This window comes from Pangasianodon hypophthalmus, chromosome 27, assembly GCF_027358585.1.
Source record: "Pangasianodon hypophthalmus isolate fPanHyp1 chromosome 27, fPanHyp1.pri, whole genome shotgun sequence".
NCBI classification, from domain to species: Eukaryota; Metazoa; Chordata; class Actinopteri; order Siluriformes; family Pangasiidae; genus Pangasianodon; species Pangasianodon hypophthalmus.
This window is the reverse complement of record NC_069736.1, coordinates 15428516-15447094: the sequence shown is the minus strand read 5'-3', so window position 1 is coordinate 15447094 and position 18579 is coordinate 15428516. Positions and strand designations below refer to the sequence as shown.

Genomic DNA, 18579 nt, shown 5'->3' with positions numbered 1-18579 from the left:
AGCTAGGCTAGTTCCGTACTTCCGGTTTCCAGTACCTTACTAGCAACATGGCAGATGAAGCCACTAGGAAAATAGTTTCTCAAATACCACTTTTAAAAACCAATTCTGGGCCGAGAGACAAAGAGCTGTGGGTGCAGAGACTGCGAGAGGAATATTTGTCTCTCATTAAAGTAAGACACACTTTTTATTTTTTAGGTATTTGTTTAGTTTGTCATCCATACGTGTCATTTCTGCACAGGCTGAATCTCAAACTGCTCTGTACAGGATTTATAGTTCACTACAAAGTGCGTAGAGAGTCTTCTGTTATACTCAGTGTAGTGCTCATGTATAGTGATTAGGGATGGATTTGGCTGTCAGCCATATTAACTCACTATAAATCTAGCTATTTATAACAGGTAACTAAGATTAGATATTGAGCCTTAAAGTGAAAGTTACAGTAAAGTGTGTGTGATGTTGTTTATTTTCTGTTAAACTTCTCTGTACTTCCATGTGTCCATGTGTTGTAGTATGTTGAAAACAACAAAGCAGCTGATAATGACTGGTTTCGTCTAGAATCCAATAAAGAGGGTACAAGGTAAAATTATGATCTTTTCAAGGGGGGAAAAGCAACTAATGCATGCTCAAGAAATTGTGACGTCACAAGTCAGCTGTTTGCACATTGTGTCGTCATGATTATTTGAGCATCACCTTGTTTTCAAGACGTTACAATAGAATAGAGCAGAAGAGAATATTGTTTTATCATAATAGGAAACAACAGATTATAACCAATGAATAGTGTAGAATAGAATAGAAAAGGATGAAAAGAGAACAAAATAAATGGAATAGACTGAATAGATCAGAGCAGAAAATAACTAATGATTAGGGCAGAATAGAATGAATAGAATATGATGAGAAGAGTATAATAGAATAAAATAGAGTGAATAAAATTGAATAAATAGATTGCTAATTTGCATATTGTGTCATTATGATTATCTGAGTATCAGTGTGTTTATATGAGGAAGGATTGTTAAGACAGTTAGAATAGAATAGAATTGCATTTTATTACAATAATTAATAATTAACGAATAGTGTAGAATGCAGTTGAATAGAATAGAAAAGGATAAAAAGATTAATTGAATAGAATGAATAAAATAGAGTATGAGTAGAAAACAACTAACGATTAGAGTAGAAAAGATTGAATAGAAGAGTATAATAGAATAAAATAGAATGAATAGAATACTAATTTGCATATCGGGTTGTCACGAGTATCAGCGTGTTATATGAGGAAGAATTGTTATGACAGTCTTACGACAGTTAGAATAGAATAAAATTGAGTTTTATTAGAATAGTTAATAACTAATGAACAATGTAGAATGGAATAAAATAGAATGAATAGAAAAGGATAAAGAGTAGAGTAGAATAAAATAGAGTAGAAAAACTAGACTAGTTCTATCAGAATAGAAAATAATAGATTATAACTAATAAGTAGAATAGAATAAAATACAATGACTCAGGGGCATAATATAGAATGACTAGAAATAGATATAATGGATAGAATAGAATAAACAGAATGAATAGAATAATATTGAATTAATAAAGTAGAGTAGAAAAACTCTAGAATAAAGTTCTGTCAGAAAATATCGAAAGATTGTAACATTTCTTATAGAAAGAAGTCGCCTTTGGTCACGGCACCACAAACTAACTATTTACATAGTAAAATTCTACAATATTCTACAATTTCTATCAAGTACTCAGACCGAATGAAGCAGTGGTAGTGAGGAGTCAGGAAGCAGTTACGGAAGGAAAAACTCATCACACCATTTCAACTTGAAAAAGCAACCTGATTTGTGGGATAAAGTTGCCGTGTAGATAAAAGCAACTCTTCTTTGCAGGTGGTTTGGAAAATGCTGGTACATCCACGAACTTCTTAAGTATGAATTCGACATGGAATTTGATGTAAGTACGTTTAACTTAAAAATTGGCACCCATATAGATCGATGTATTCCTTTGAAAAATAGCTCTTGGATGATGCGTTTTTAAATTGAATTCTAATTTAAGATTCCAGTCACGTATCCCGCTACGGCGCCTGAAGTGGCGATCCCTGAACTAGATGGGAAGACGGCGAAGATGTACAGGTCAGTTTTTGTTTTGTTTTTTACTGCTTCTTCTGTGTCCTGCCTGAAGTAAAGTGGTTTAGAGAATTACATTTTATTTCTTTTTTTAAAGGGGGGGTAAGATCTGCTTGACGGATCACTTCAAACCTCTGTGGGCGAGGAACGTGCCAAAATTCGGACTGGCTCATCTGATGGCGCTGGGAGTAAGTAAAATGATTTGATTTAGAATCGATTCGTTGTACATGTTCATCATATATCACATTGTTTGCTCTCCTCAGCTCGGACCCTGGCTTGCCGTGGAGATCCCGGACCTCATTGCTAAGGGGATAATACAGCACAAAGAGCAGCAGGGCAGCTGAAAATTTGAAATGATGGAGAAATCAACTACCTGTCTTAACATCCTAACTGGCTAAATGATCAGCTTGGCAATGCAATACACACACACACACACACACGCTGTACAGTGTGACTGAAAATCCACACATGGATTGTTAAAAAAAAAAAAAGCTGTTCATCCAAATTCAGGACCAGTCAATTCTGTGGACTTCTTGTAAATGTAAAATGTCTAATGTTTCCTTTGTGTCTTTAACCCTGTATTATTGACACCAGATTAAACCAAGATAATGGCGTTATAATTGTGTTGCTCATTATGAATTTTCCTACATTCTTAATTAATCATGTACATCTGAAATTGTCAGAGGGTGACATGGTAGAGCAGCGGTGTGGAGTTACACATCAGGTTCCACTCCTGTCAGCCAAGAACAGGAATCTGAGGCTACAAGTGGGCACAGACTCACCCAAACTAGACAGTTGAAAATTAGAAAAAAAAAAAATCTCAATCTCAAAAAAATTTCCTCAATCTTCAACTGTCCATTTTCAATGAGTCTGTGCCCAACTGTAGCCTCAGTTTCCTGTTCTTGGCTGACACGAGTGGAACCCGATGTGGTCTTCTGCTGTTGTAGCCCATCCGCCTCAAGGTTTGATGTGTTCTGAGATGCTTTTCTGCTCACCACGGTTGTAAAGAGTGATTATTTGGGTTACTCTAGCCTTTCGGTCAGCTCAAACTTTGTAAACTACATGCAAATCCAAGGAGATCAGTTTCTGAAATACTCAGACTATGTATACAGACTAAATACAACTATGCCAAAGTCACTGAGATCACATTTTTTCCCCAATTTTGTTTGATGTGAACGTTAACTGAAGCTCTTGACCTCTATCTGCAGGTCTTGACCTGTTTTTAATGCATTGTGCTGCTGCCAAATGATTGTCTAATTGAATAATTGCATGAATGTGCAGGGATACAAGTGTCCCTTTTAAATACAGTACAGTAATAATGAATAATTTTTTAAAACTTTTTTTAAAATTTATTTCATGAAGAGAGATAAAATGAATTGCATTTAACAAACAACACAAAAACCTGATCAATAGGAGCACAGAAGATTGTCGGTATAAGATTATAGGATTATCACTATTTCATGGCAAGATATAACAAGGCAGTCAATGGAACGAAAATTCTCTAAAACACGTTCAAGTAGGAAAATATAATATAATATTTTCATTGTCTATGCGTGTATGCAGATGTCTCAGGCATACTGTGTAAACTTTATATTAGCCCAGAGATACACAGAATAAATGTGATGTAAACAAAATTGCATAGATATAGATATTAATATGGGTTCTCAGGGCTAATGTGCAGTAGAGGTTGTGCGGTCTAATGAACCTGAGTTCCTTCCTTATACCTTTGTCTAAATATACAAGAATGAATATTGAGCAGTAGAAATTTCGTTCTATGTTGGCATTCTGTCTTGTTAAAAATAATTATAGGTAAATGCGATGATGAGATCATAATGTAATGAATCACAAATCCATTACCAGAAACGTAAATTTACAAATGTGATTATAATGTAAATTTGACTACTTAGGACCCTTATTTATGTCTTTATCATATTGCAATTAAAAATCACATTTTAATGCAAATTTGGAGTAGCTACACCATTGCAACACATGATTACTGAAGGATTTTGAGTGAAACATCTGACTTGCGTATGAGCTGTTCTTTCTTTGTATTTTTTTTTTTTTTTGTAGATGTAGGTAATGCATTACTCTTATAGTGTAATTTAATCAAAATGCTTCCATAGAAAGCTCCTTTCAGTATCTGAGCTGTTTGTTAGCATGAATTCATTCATCTTCAGTAAGCATCGTGTTTATGTGCTATCATGCTTTCATTAATTAAATCAAATAAAAATTTCATTTATAGCTTTGAAACGTGACTTTTGTCCGCTACGTCATTGTTTATTCAAAAAAAATTATTCACGAAAATTTAAAATTCGAAATATCGCAAACTTTGTCCAGTGAACTGAAAGAGTCGACTCTTAGTGGTGATCTGATCCAAATGAAAAGAGCCCGAGTGGGTGGATCTAAAACAAAAAAGTCCTGTCAACTCATAAAGTGAGCCCTACAAGTATGAAATGGACGATCGAGTTGCAAGTCAAGTGACAGATTTACGAAAGTGACCATAGATTTGTGATTCATACAATCAGAAAGTTGCATTCACATACAATGAGTTCCAACAGGAAATTAAATCCATAGTGGAACACTCTTACAGTGGTATAAAAAAAACACAGTTTCCAGCATGGCACCATATTTCTTCATCTTTTAAAAGAAGTTGATATTAAATCATCAAAAAAACTACAGCGCTAGGAAGTATTTAATTATCTAGTTAAAGAAAGTGCTAGAATAGAAAGGACAGGTTAAAAATCCACAATTTCCCCCTTTCCCCAGATATGTTTGGTTTCCAAAGTTCCTTTAGATTTGCAAATGTTGCTAACAAAAAAGGGAAGCTTAGCTGTGTTTAGTTTCACACTTTCTTATGTGGTTTGTGCCACAATTTTATCTAGAAAAATAAACAAAAGTACATATCTAAGCTATTATATTTATATGATACTATAGTTCCAATTTGATTTGTTTAGCTACTATTTGTTGTAACGTATTCTGTAATTTTATGAACTTTACAGTGGGTGTGTGATTATTAGGGCTTGATTTAACAGAAAATTACAGAAAGTCTTATCAATGCTGCTTTTCCAACTTTACTTTTACTGTATCAACACTGGTGCAGATGCAGTAACGGTTCAAAAAGTTGATTCGTTTGCAAATGACACATCACTATGTTGTTAATGTATGACCACATTCCTGCCTCTGGAAAAGCAGCCCCATCGCTGAAATGATGAATTATACAGATTTGAAGCAATTTACAATTATCTTTCAAGAAGTAATCCATGAAATTGTTTCACAAAATATGGTTTGCATTAACACTTTTTTTGACAGCAATTAACGACTGCTTGTAGAGGTCATTACAGATTACGTGAGTTTTCGGTATATCAGTCTAAATAATTATCCCTCGTAATCGCACACATGCTAGAAATGCTCTAGATAATGATTTGGTTAAAAGGAAAATCTGGAACATTTTATTATTACTTATGCAACCTGATGTTGCATAATTGAGGTTATTACAGATGTTAGAACGCAGGACGACTGAATAACTGAAAGATGCTCCTCCACCGTCTTCCCAACTTACCATTTTCGTGTACTTTGCATGATGCTTCCCTTATTTGTTAGTTACATTAGCCTCATAACAGTGGAAAATTTATGACACGAATACCTTTGGGGTTAGGGAAAAGTAGTGTAAATGGCATTTTGGACAGAATGTTTTTTTAAGAGGATTTATCCTTAAAAAAATAATCACTATATGCCCAGCGATGGACTGGTGTACATCCCTCAGTGCTCCTGGGATTGGCTCTGGACCCCAAAGGATAAAGCACTTACTGAAGATGAATAAATGAATGAATATATCACTATATCAGGACATCTCCCTATCAGGGTATACTGCAATATTGTGGTATTGTTATATCCTGGTTTGGAAACAGCTACCTAGCCCCAGTGATTGCACTTGTGTTTGGTCATTAGTGTGCAGATAGTTTCCCCGCAGCCCCAGCAGGGCTGAACGCTATGCGCTGGAGATTTTTTCCAGTTGCACAGCTGGCACACTTGCGGGTTGGCGGCAGCAGCAGCAGCTTGCGGAGATTTCTGGGTGATTGACTGCTTGAGTTCATTCAAAATGGTGCCGTTGGGTGCCAACACGACATCGATCACCTCGATACGTTTGGGATCCCACACGCAGTCTTCCTCCAGGCCACTGGGAACAGCCTTCATACCACATTTGGGCGGCACCCAGGCCGTGTCGTAGCCATTGTTGTGCCATGTCTTCTGCATAGGGTGGTTGTCTTTGTCAATTCTCTTGACTTTTCCACAATCGACGCTCAGCTTCAGGACCACACGGTCATTGAAGGTGGCGTTCAAGGGGTAGCGCTCAGCTTTCTTCTGGTTGCGGCTCACGTAAACCCCAGGCCCCAACATCCCATCTGAGGACTGACGGAAGCCATTTTGGATGATATGGCGAGCTGCTTGGACCTGAGTGCCGTGGTACATGGTGTAATGCCTGCCAGATTTAGGCTCTTGTTCTGCTCTGAGGTGGCGGTCCTCATCGTAGTCTACTTCCCAACCATAGAAAGTGACGGACATCTTTTTTTTTCTTATTTTCTCTGTACCAAAAGAAATAAAGGTTCATTTCAATAAGCTGATAATGCAAATGTAGGACATATGTATATTGAAATGCTTGTGGTGAGAGTAGAGTAAGCTGCTCTTCAATGTACATTGTCCTGGCATACTGTGCAAATGTAAAGGAGTTATGTGGTATCCCTAAGTGTCCTTTGGTTGTCCTTGTGGGAGAATGTAGAACCCTAACAACAGTGTTTCCCTATCAGGAAATAAAGGGTTCCAACCCTTTAAAGAAGCAAAAAATCCACCCTGAGCAACCTGTATATCAATCGTTGTAATTAATGTGTGATCTTCAACAGCATCTCAGTTTGTAAATATCTTTCTGTAGTATAAACTTCATTCATTGGCATGTTGGTCTATTGTCAATTTGGTTAACAGTTTCCTACATTACCTACAATGCAACAGGGTGCAAGGGGGATTTGGCAGTTGCTTTATTTCTACCCAAAGAGAGTGATGCAGCAGAGCTTTAGTCTATTAATCAGTCCAGCTCTCTCACCTCCTGATCTGTACACTCTCACAGGAATAATAAAAATACAACACCAACCAACAGATTAGCCCCTGAAGTACTAATCACATCTATATAAACATATTGAATGTGTTTCAGGGTGGATTTCCAGGTTAATCCTACAATGAAGCTTTAAAGAACCCTTTAAGAGTGTAGATGAGAATAAATAAGTTTGAGACCTGAGCTTCAAAAACTGTACCTAATGCATTCGAACTGAATGAAATAAAAGAGAGAGAGAGAAAAAAACGAACAATATTCAGAAAAATCCGCAAATGTGTAAAGAAATCAACGTAAAATAATCACTGACCTGTTTGTAGTGCTTACTCCTTCTTTTCAGCAAGTAGGTGTGCCAATACTTCTGGAAACTTTCGTTTTCGTTTCCTTTACAGGGTCCTCTCCTCTTCCTGTAACTGAAAATGATACTCCTCCACATCCACTTATTTAAAATAATAACCTTAGGAGTGTCTATTATAGCCTAATATATTATAATCCATTCTAAAAGTACTACAGACAAACAAACCAGATCTGAGTCGATATTAGTGATCATATTATTGTTTACTGTTTACCCATAGCTTTCAATTAAACCTCGCAGCTGTCCCAAACCAAACCTTATTCACTACGTAGTGCACACTTCTGTGACTCTTGGATTTTAGCTGATTAAGCACAATGGAGAATATACAGCGGAATTTTCTACAATATTCAATCAAGTGTCCAAAAAATGTGCCACAGCTAGCAAGTAGAACTCCTAGTGCACTTTACAGCTTTTAGGGAATAGGGAATAAAGCAAATTTCGGACACAGCCCTGGCCAGTGTCATAGACGTTCATTCCATGTGGGTTACTTTAGTTAGTAGGAAACTAAATTAAAAGGTTTGTCTCAAGATAAAATATTCGCGTTAAATCCGTGTTAAATTGCGCTGAATATTTAGGTGCATTATGTTAATTAGGTGTATAATGTTGATTATATTAACGCTTTTCATAGATGAGCGACCGTCGTGGTTTCCACCCGGACTCGTTTGATTGTTGCTCTTCAAATGTTTTAGCCTAAAATAGTCAGCTAATACACTTTTTTTAAAAATAATAATAATTATTGTTATCAATCTTGTACAAATATTCCGACGTATATCGTTTCAGAGGAACATCATTTTACGTGTTTTGTTTTATTTAGTCTCATTTGGAATCGTAAGGGGGAAAAAAACAACTTAGGTTGTCTTTGAGATACTGTGCGTTATGAATCTTTTTCTTTCGTTCTTTCTTTCTTTCTTCATTTTGTTATTTCTCTTTTTATTCCCTCTTGTCAGCCTGTCACCCTGAAAAGTTAAAAAAAAGAAAAGAAAAAGAAAAACAAAATCAGTGTAGACTTAGCGCTATCTACGGTTTCCACCCGGACTCATTTCATTGTTACTCTTCAAACGGATTAGCCAAAATTAGTAAGCTAACAAACTGTCTTTAAATGATTATTTTTTCAGTCTTCAGTCGACGTGTAAATATTTGGTGCACATTATTTTATGTGTTTGTTTGATTTTTGTTTCATTTGCGGTTTTTTAGATCAAAAGGGAAGGAAATTTGCCTTGACTCTGAGGTAACTAGGTAATGCGTGTGGCGAATTTGCATCCATCTCTCTCTCTCTCTCTCACTCACTCACTCACTCTGTGTGTCTGTGTGTGTGTGTGTGTGTGTCCCTCAACAGGTTAAAACTGATCATGACGCTCCTAGAAATAAATAAGTAAATGAATAAAATGGAGTTTTTCGGGAAGCCTGTTTCTGTGCCTCTGAGAGAAGTGTACTAGTGAAGATGTCAGAGAGGCTGGAAGTGCTCTTGGTTGGAGAAGGGAACTTCTCCTTCTCGGTGGCTGTGTGTGAATCGGGTGATGTTGAGAACATCACCGCCTCCTGCTTACAAACCGAGCAGCAAGCCGTGGCTCAGGAACACGCTGCCCACAATATCCAGCGCCTGCGAGACCGAGGTGAGACCTTCAGCATCAGCCTATAGCACCATATCTCCTCAACCCGTTTAGACAAAGTGTACACTTCCACATAGACTAAATAGTAACCGGAATAGAACACAACCCATGCGCGTTGCCATGGCGACGCTTTATGCTGCCTATTACATTTTCAGACATAAATATGTTTTTCTTCCCAGCTATCTTTAATGAACTTTTTTTTTTTTTTAAATATTAATTAATATCTTAAAGGTGCAACAGTCAATATTTTTCATTTCTTACTAGTATAAATAATGTGAAAAATTATGTAGACATGATTTTAAAAAAATAATAGTTTAAGCCATTGTCTCAGAGTAAGTGTATTACATTGCTGGAAAAAAAAAAAAACAGTTTGGAAACCTGACTTCCGGTCCGGAATATATGTTTGTATTTGTACTGGCCTCTTGTCAGTCATTTTATAGCCACGCCCCCAACGCCCTGTCACATCCTCATAAATCATTATGAGAAGTTGTTACATGTTTGTAGCTGAATGTCTGAGTGAGATTGAAAGGGATGTCATGATGGTCCTTGCTATTGCTAACTCTAGTTTTGGGGGGAGGAGCTTTGTGTACATGGGCGGAAATGAGGGCGGGTTCAATGAGTTAAAAAAATAATAATAATTCAAATCTTATTCAGTGCCACACATTTAACTGTTAGAGAGCTATTTTTCATAAATCTTACCTAATGCACCTTTAAAGGTGAACAATTCTTGCCCTGCCCATGTTCATGAAGCTCCGCCCCCAGGATCTGCCCCCAGAAAGAAATTTAAAAAAAAAGGAGGCTTCAATATGTGAATTTTACTGTGTGATTGAATTGTTCACACAGCTCATATTTATAGACTTGTATGCAAGCATCGGCTTTATTACGATGACCATAATTATTTCCTCTTATGAAGGGTGATAAGCTGAGGGATTTGCATCTTTGTGTCCAGTGAAATGTGTTTCCTGGAGATAGTTGCTATGAAACAGCCTTAATGCATATTCTCACTAATCCGTATGCACACAGATTAGTGCATACAGATTATTGAGTGTGTGTGTGTGTGTGTGTGTGTGTGTGGTTTTTAGGCTGTACAGTGCTTTTTGAGGTGGACTGCACATGCCTAAATGAGCACGAGGTCATCCGACGCAGTGTCTACGACCGCATCATTTTCAATTTTCCTCACTGCGGGCGGAAAAGTGGAGTCAAGAAGAACCGCACTCTCCTGGCCAAATTCTTCATAAGGTGAGACCTCTTTTTTTTTCTTTTTTTTTTTTTTTAAAGGACCGTTGAGGCTTTGTTTGGACGTTATGTAAGCCTGTGAGGGTTACACAACTGCAGCAACAGTGAGAGGCTAAAAATATTTAACACACTCGCTTGTGATGCTCCATGTGAACTCCATGCACCGTGAGCTCTCAAACACGCATAAGGGTTTTTGTGATGCTTTTTTTCTAGCTGTGCTGAAGTGCTCAAGGCCTGCGGAGAAGTGCATGTGGCTCTATGCAACGGCCAAGGAGGCACTCCATGTGACAACCCGGTGAGAGAATGGCACAACAGTTGGCAGGTGGTCGCCATGGCAGCCGAGGCCGGCCTCATTCTCAGCGAGATCCGTCCTTTCGATCGTGACAGATATCAAGGTTACAAATGCACGGGTTACAGGCAAGTGGCCGTTTTCCCCTGAGAAGTGCCTATAAGCTTTCTTTTTAACCCGTGTATCCTGTTCACGTCATAGCACGTTTGATTTCTCCAGTAATATTTCTATGCTTGGCTCGGTTTCTGTAATGCACATCAAAATTAATTTGGATATATCACAGAGGTTTTAATAGAAACAAAAGGGGCTTATAGCCATATATCTCTCACATACACTCTCACCTGTACACACACACCTGCCTTTAGGAGCATCCCCAAATATAAGAATAGGTTTTGAGATTATATACAAAATATACCCAGTATTCATCGTGGTTTGTTTTGACACACTCAGAATTTCATATTCATCAAAGTAAAAAAATAAATAAGGCATGCATACACTCTCGTATATCAGCGAGGCAGTGAATAGCTGCATGCATTTAAGATGAGGCTTATTACATGATCTTTAATTCCTCTGTAGGAGTCAGGATAAAGGTTTTCATGTGGATGGGGGGCTGAACCACATTTTTACCAGGAGCCTGCCATACACAATGCCCAAGAAACTCAAAATGGACACCGCAGTCAGGAAGGAGACGGTTAGTTTTGAGCTTCCCGAGGAGTTGAGCGAATATGTAAACAGGTTGGTGTTCATATCTTAAATCTGTTATATAACACTATTTCCATGTTTCCCGCATGTCCTGGGAATTCATAGGTTAAAAACATTAATATGGTAATATTAATATAATTATTGTAGAAATATCAGTAAGGTCCTGGAAAGTCAGGCTATTAAGCCACATAGATGCATACTGCATATTCTTCTCAGCTGAAACTGAATTTATCTTATAAGTAAGGAGTGAAACACAACAAGGTGAGGATAATAATCAATGATGTTATTGTTTTCCAATAGCAGCATGTCCTGAAGTGTTTTATTCCTCTTACCATTCATCATACCAACAATTACAATTGCACAGCACTATTGTATAAGGAAATATAAAATCACATTAGGGGCACTCTCTAGAACCTATTATCCTGCAGAGTGAATACATAAATATATTAAGACAGACAGAATAGTTTTAACATTGGACACATGGCCAGAGGATAGTGTAGTTGGAAAGCCTGCTATATTTAGAATTTTTCTGGGCCTCATTTCTGTCATTAAAATCTGTCATATTCTGCTTGGTCCTTTGCTGGGGATTGTGACTAGTTAAACGCTCCTCCCGTTTTTTTTTTAAACTAAACCAGCCACTTCTCTGTATATGAGTAATTATGTATACTTTATTTCTAATAGTGTAGCAAAACTTCTGATCAAATGAAGGTTGGTTAAAAAAAAGGTTTGTACAAGAGTGTATCTGTTTCAATTATTCCACTAGGGGGTGCTAGATTGCCCTGAATGACTGGACCTTAACAGGCATGTCACGCTGTCAATCTTTCCTCTGTATGTCAGGGATTTCCTCGGTCGACAGTCATGCCATCCTGTGAAACTTGTGCTGGAGCAGTTGCTCAGAGAGATCAAATCCTCATGGCCTGTATGTTCAGTGAGCGGCAACTTTCCAGAGTTGCTCAGCTGCTCCCAAGACAAACTCCGGGCTTGCAGTTTAAACCTGAGCTCCTCTGAAGTCTACTGGATCAAGCCAATTGAGACCCGTCCCCTTGACCAATGTGAAGTTAGTGAGAAGGATTGTGAGCCAATGGAGGAGCAGCAGTTCATCAGCAGTAGCTATATGCTACGGCCATCTTTGTTAATGCATGCAGAGGAAATTATGCAGCGTGAGGATTTTAGCCCCGGAACCATCTATGCGCTAAGTGGATTGGTTTTTCAAAGAGTTCCCATCTCTCCAAAACGCTCCCCTGTTTTCCATCAGCTTCTCCTCATCGCTGTTTTACCTTCTGAATCCCAACCTGTCAAAAGCCTCCAAAATAATCTGGAAGCTTTGCTTTCTCATTATGAAGTCTCAGTTGAGAAGGAGGAACAAGGTGAGGAGCATCGAGTGTGGCTCAGTTCTCGGGAACTCCACAATTTTGGCCAAATAACTTGCGTCCCCTTTCCTCGATCTGAACTCCAGCACGGTAAAAGCTCCATTTTGACCTTGCTGTTAAATTTGGACCACCTAGCAACCCTGATCTTCTCGATCCCTGACTGGCGCCTACTGTGGACCTCGGACCCACGTTTCCTGGCAAGTTTTGAACCTGGTAGCCAGGTACCTGCCCCATTTCAGCCATTCTCACTCTACCCGCCGAGTTACACCCATGACGTGAGCTTCTGGATGGAGCCAGACACATTTGATGAACTTGACTTTCACGAGGCAGTCCGCGTAGCCACGTGGGGAGCTGTAAGGGACATACAGCTGGTAGACAGGTTCCGCCACCCCCACATGGGACACGCTAGTCTGTGCTACCGGTTGGCATACCAGTCACCGGATCGCGCCCTGTCCCGCACCCGAGTGCTCGAGCTGCAAAACCAGTTGCGCACGCTGCTGCCTCTACGCTTGAATATCACCCTCCGGTAAATATAGGAATCCTCATGAGATCAAGAACATTACGCAAGTACCTCAGTCTAAAGTAAACACGAGAGGAGCCATACCAATAATGGTTACACCCTAGATTTTCTTTTGGATTTGGGTCTAAATATCCAATTGACCCTTTTTTATACTTAACATGGACATCAATTTTACAGGTCGTATTTTTATTACAGGTTTCTTGTATCAGGTAATCTAACTTAAATGCGCTCCTAGGCTTAAAGATGATTTGTAAATGCTATAATTACTGTGTTTTCTTTGCGTGTTTTCATACTTAAGCCTTTTTGCATACCCAAGGCTGTGTGAACCAAGAGAGCATTACATCTTGTAATTAAAAAGAGTGGTATGTAGAGCTGAAAACAAACTCACAAAAATCACTGGTAAGTGAAAAAGGTAAACTATCAGCAAGTGCTCATAGTAATCACCCGAGCATGCAGATAATGGAGCCGGTGTTTATGATGAAATAATTGATTAAATAATATTATAAATAACGGGTTTTAAACAGCATTTTATTTTTCTTTAGTCATGATCCAGAACACATTGTATTTTCTGCAGCTCTCTTCTTTTCACCAAACAAAAAAATTCATTGTTTGGTGGAAAGAGTCACCATCGCTGGTTTGTTTTCACAAAACAATTCCTTCAGAGCCACAGATCACTTGTGCAAAATTGTTCTTATTGTTTTATTCGATGCATTAGTTATTTCTCTAGACGTTTCTTCATGTTACACTGAATACTTTCTGTACTTGATATATCAAATAGGCATTTCTCTGCGTGCATGACCAGCCTTAAGCCCTTAAGTAATAATCAGATGATGCCTATGCACTGAACCTAAGGGACCAAACATAAAATCTTTACTTTAAATCTTTTAAATCTTTACTTATTGAACCTTTAATTTACTTGTGTTTCTTTAAAGGATCTTCATGAGGATGCTGCATGATCTTGTATATGACAAAAATGACAAAACTTTTACTAGTTATTTAATGATGAGTGGATTATATTTATGGATATGTTTATAATAAATATGCTGCTGAATAAAATTTTAATGTCACCTTTGAGACAGAATATGTTTGTTCTTGCTTTGAACTACAGTGATAGTTTCTGAGAGGGAATATAGGATGAAGCTGGTTTCTATGCTCTCAGAAACCCCTCCAAATGCCAGTGTGAAATATTTGACTATTGAATCTTTTTGGTTACACAAGATTTTCACATTTCGCACTAAATGTTCCTTTGAGAACTTCCCTTTTGCTTCTGTTCTACTTGGTGTGGTATTAATAAGAGCTTGGTTCACTAGTTGATCTACTTTCTTGTTTCCTTCACGCCTACACAAGCAGGTGCCCATATAAAAAAAGACTAAAAAATGAATTCTATACAACAAGGTTCTTTGGACTGCATATTGTTTTGGATTGAAACACTGTAAATTGTTAAGTGGGGTGCATATACAGACATTATGAAGATATTTCCTGACTAATTCTGCATTTGTCTAGCAGCCTGTCTCAGCCTGATCCCTATCTTGTAAGGTTTGGGGGTAAGTGTAATTCCATATACAGGAGTGGAGTCTGGTGCTCCTGCATCTCCAGGCCAAATGAACTGAAAGCGACGCAGCAGAGTCACCAAGATAAGAAAGAGTTCCATGCAAGCCAGACCTTCGCCGAAACACGTACGAGGAGCTACACACATGCACACAGACAGGTCCAGCAAATGCATCACGAGCTGCGTCTCACCAAAAGAGGAGCCATCCACTCTCTGTTGAAAACATCAGACATCATACATTTGCATATACAATTATCTACACTACATCCTGGGGTTAAAGTGAGCCGGGATGATCTGGAGCAGAGTTCCAACACACTTGATAACTTGGAGAGGGTAGAATTTTAAATTTTTTTCTTGTACCTGTGGCGTGACAGACAGCAGGAACCAAATTACACAAAACAGTCACATAAAATAGTATTCTATTGCAACGTTTAATTTGCCTTCCATATTGTCCCAATTGATATGTCCCAACTGATTTGCTAATGTATGTAGGTTGTTAATATTAATTTTTTTAATTTGAGGTGGAAAGAGTATTTACTCAACAGTTCATGCAAGTTCAAACAGCTGCACAAAAATGTCATACACACACTCTCTGAAAAAGACTGGGAACCCTGTTGATGCTGCATCTTTGAAGAGCGTGTTTGAAGATTCAGTGCTAAATTCAGATCCAGATTCAGTGCGAAATCCACTTGCTGAGTGAATTACTTGAAGTTCAGATAAATGCAAAAATACTATTTTGTTGCAGTGTTTAATGGTTAATGTGCCATCCAAATTCCGTTGTAACCTCTGACTACATCCAAGTAGAAATCCAGAGAGGGTGGAAACAGTATTTAGGTAACAGTTCATGCAAGTTCACACAGTTCATGCAAGTTCACACAGCTCCCCCCCAAACACACAACTTATCAATCTTATCTAGACAGCAGTCAATAAAGTCTCGTGACGTTCCTGGCACTCTCATGTATTTGTGTTTATCATGTTTGCTGCCCTTTGCTTTAATATATCAGTGTTTGTAAAGGCACAGAAACTGTAACATATCTGTATTTAAACTGGTAATGATGAAGTGAAAACTTGGGAGAGGAGGCAGAGCAGGTCTGTAATGTAAGAAGAGATTTTAAAAAATGATAATTAAACTTTGGAATCAAAAATGCACAGAGAGCCAATGAAGAGAAACTAGGACTGAAAATGAATGTTATCCAGCAACCTCGTTCCCAATCACTGTCAGAATGACACCACTGTCCAAATTCCATTTTAACCTCTGACTACATCCTAATAGAAATCCTGAGAAGGTAGAAACAGTCTTTACGCAACAGTTCATGCAAGTTCGCTTACACATATGATGTAAGCTGGAGAATGATGCAATGTCACAACATTCCCCAAGGTTCATTCCTAATCAAGTATCTACACTACATCCCGGGGTTAATGTTAATTCATATGATCTACCAGTGGTGGGAGGTGGAAACAGTATTTAGTCAACAGTTCATGCAAGTTCAGACAGCTGCACAAAAATGCCATACACACACTTTATCGATCTCTGCAGTTTTATGATACAGGAAGTGTATCATAAATCTGCGGGAAAAATAGAACAAAATATGTTACTGGATTGGATCTGAATATGATGCATATTGTACAAACATATGTTAGAGATAATGATATGATGTCTTACCATTCCCCAGGGTCCATTGGCGATCTTTGCGCTTTCTGTGAACAGCTGAACATGCTCTTTAAGGGTTTTATCCTCATAGTCATAACAAGCTCTGATCAAAACCAGGTAGATGATATTTGATCAGGGGTCACGTGTCCTGGAAAACCTGGAAAATTGATGACTAAATTTCCAGTCCTGGAAAACACATGGAGAATGAGAGAAAATGTAAAATGTCCTGGAAAAATTATTTGCACGAATATTCTTGTATTTTTCTTTAGCCGAGAACAAACAGTTTACCACTGGCCTGAAACAATTAATGTTAGTAGCAGAAAGCGCTATGTTCAGGGATGAAGAGTTTTGACACACGAGAGTACGTATTTTGAATTAACAGCTCTCTTACGTTGTGGAATGCAATGCTCAAGTCATGTTTAGTCTTGTGGAGGCGCTTGCAGCACCTAGCTAATGTTATTCACTGCTCGGATGTTTGGAGTGAATGTTAACTTGTAAGCAGCTACCTAACCTTGCTAACATTAATTCGGTAACTTGCTAACTAATAATCTTGCTATGGTATAAGCCAGGTGTCGGCACTCAGCAATGTACGGCATGCGTGCCAGCATTGGACCACGAAGGGGTAATGGAATGGGAGAGAGATATTATTATATGTATTCATTTTATTCAGTTGTTTATTTTAGAAACTTTAAAACACCTTGCATCTTTATGACAAATTGCCTCTGAAGGATTGAATAATACTTCCTCGTAGTTATGAGCGAGATGGCCCAAAAAATGAGACGCTGCAGCGATTACTGTATTGCACATTCAGCGATTTATTGCAAATGGGGAGTGGATTATCTAGACGCGCGATTCACTGATATTGCAGCACGAGCTACCATTATGACCACGAGGTGCAGGTCAGTTTGGGAACAAGTTGGTTCACTCTGCACTGTTGGTGTATCGCGTATGTAAATGGATCCACTCTGCAATAACTCACGATGTGTAGTTCAGTTATCGCAGGAGTATCCCTCCCGGAAATAAACACGTATGGGTAGTCCAAACAAAGTTCGTCCCTATACAAACATGTACGCTTTAGGGTGAGAAACAACTTTGAAAGATAGATCAGGTAGATATTCTATAAGTTGACTGCTTCACCATGCCTAGTTTCCCTGCTAAATCGCTCTAAAAGCCTGGGAGATAATTTCCTTCACTTTAATTATGATATATTGGACACAAGACCTAACGTGACATAGACTGCACACTCTGTGGTGGCCGAAATAGGTTGAAGACAAATAATCGATGGTTTTAAGAGTTGAGTTTCTGATTACATTGAGACAAAGATGTTTCTCACCAGAAACGTGTATATTATTTAATAAATATGATAAACACAATCATTAATAATTATATACCGTAATTAATTAATTTTGTCATAATGTATTATTTCAGAGCGTGATCCTATTCTTTTATTTCCGCTGCATGTTATTGAAAGTGTAATGGAAAATGATCTCTGAAAAAGACTGGGAACCCTGTTGATGCTGCATCTTTGAAGAGCGTCTGAGGATACATGGTGCTGCCTATTACGAAAATGTGTGTAGAGGTTATGAAAGTGATATTGTTAGATTAGATTTGCTGTTAAACAAATGGCTTAAAGCGGATTGTTTTGGATTTTTGTGGAGCCAGACATGCAAAATACAGTGGCATCATGTGCAAATTTGTTCATCAGGTTATGTACAAATGGAGCTAGCTTGTTGGCTTGGCGATTGGTTAGTTAGTTATATGGTCAATAACACAATCTGATCTGCCAACAGATTCAGTGCTAAATCCACTTTAATCCAGTTTAACCTCTGACTACATCCAAGTAGAAATCCTGAGAGGGTGGAAACAGTATGTAGGTAACAGTTCATGCAAGTTCACACAGCCCCCCCCCCATCCCCACCCCACACACACACACACACACACACACACACACACACACACACACAAACAACTTATCAATCTTATCTAGAAGTCTCATGGCTTTCCTGGCACTCTCGTGTATATATGTTTGTTTATCATGTTTGCTGCCCTTTGCTTTAATATATCAGTGTTTGTAAAAGCCTTCATAAA

General features: G+C 38.2%; 3 protein-coding genes across 7 annotated transcripts; 2 read left to right on the top strand and 1 right to left on the bottom strand.

Annotated features, from left to right (window-relative positions):
- The first annotated feature begins 10 nt into the window (after window positions 1-10).
- On the top strand, window positions 11-2728 carry ufc1 (ubiquitin-fold modifier conjugating enzyme 1). Its single transcript, XM_026922286.3, has 6 exons — window positions 11-170; window positions 507-574; window positions 1872-1935; window positions 2038-2114; window positions 2206-2296; window positions 2372-2728. Exons 1-6 carry the CDS (start codon window positions 48-50, stop codon window positions 2450-2452), a joined length of 504 nt encoding a protein of 167 aa, XP_026778087.1. The 5' UTR covers window positions 11-47; the 3' UTR covers window positions 2453-2728.
- A 1418-nt stretch (window positions 2729-4146) lies between these two features.
- On the bottom strand, window positions 4147-7833 carry gig2p (grass carp reovirus (GCRV)-induced gene 2p). Its single transcript, XM_053230510.1, has 2 exons — window positions 7520-7833; window positions 4147-6691 (listed from the first exon to the last, which is right to left on the bottom strand). Exon 2 carries the CDS (start codon window positions 6669-6671, stop codon window positions 6021-6023), a length of 651 nt encoding a protein of 216 aa, XP_053086485.1. The 5' UTR covers window positions 6672-6691; window positions 7520-7833; the 3' UTR covers window positions 4147-6020.
- A 124-nt stretch (window positions 7834-7957) lies between these two features.
- fdxacb1 (ferredoxin-fold anticodon binding domain containing 1) lies at window positions 7958-18386 on the top strand. 5 transcript variants are annotated; one of them, XM_053230508.1, is made up of 7 exons: window positions 7958-8080; window positions 8759-8792; window positions 8901-9177; window positions 10257-10413; window positions 10624-10827; window positions 11276-11434; window positions 12239-18386. In XM_053230508.1, the coding sequence occupies exons 3-7, from the start codon at window positions 9006-9008 to the stop codon at window positions 13299-13301; spliced, it is 1755 nt and encodes a 584-aa protein (XP_053086483.1). In that variant the 5' UTR covers window positions 7958-8080; window positions 8759-8792; window positions 8901-9005; the 3' UTR covers window positions 13302-18386. The 5 variants fall into 5 exon arrangements, with proteins under 5 accessions (XP_053086483.1, XP_053086484.1, XP_034156649.2 ...); XM_053230509.1 differs by having other exon boundaries at window positions 8759-8800; XM_053230506.1 differs by lacking the exon at window positions 7958-8080 and adding an exon at window positions 8210-8640.
- Window positions 18387-18579: the final 193 nt, after the last annotated feature.

What these genes read in the sequence shown, in the direction of transcription:
- ufc1 (XM_026922286.3), top strand. Translation starts at nt 48, where the DNA reads ATGGCAGATGAAGCCACTAGGAAAATAGTTTCTCAAATACCACTTTTA. An exon ending in AATTCGACATGGAATTTGAT is followed by an intron (nt 1,936 to 2,037) that starts GTAAGTACGTTT and finishes TTCTAATTTAAG; the next exon opens with ATTCCAGTCACGTATCCCGC. An exon ending in CTCATCTGATGGCGCTGGGA is followed by an intron (nt 2,297 to 2,371) that starts GTAAGTAAAATG and finishes TGCTCTCCTCAG; the next exon opens with CTCGGACCCTGGCTTGCCGT.
- gig2p (XM_053230510.1), bottom strand. Translation starts at nt 6,671, where the DNA reads ATGTCCGTCACTTTCTATGGTTGGGAAGTAGACTACGATGAGGACCGC.
- fdxacb1 (XM_034300758.2), top strand. Translation starts at nt 9,006, where the DNA reads ATGTCAGAGAGGCTGGAAGTGCTCTTGGTTGGAGAAGGGAACTTCTCC. An exon ending in CCAGCGCCTGCGAGACCGAG is followed by an intron (nt 9,178 to 10,256) that starts GTGAGACCTTCA and finishes TGTGGTTTTTAG; the next exon opens with GCTGTACAGTGCTTTTTGAG. An exon ending in CTGGCCAAATTCTTCATAAG is followed by an intron (nt 10,414 to 10,623) that starts GTGAGACCTCTT and finishes CTTTTTTTCTAG; the next exon opens with CTGTGCTGAAGTGCTCAAGG.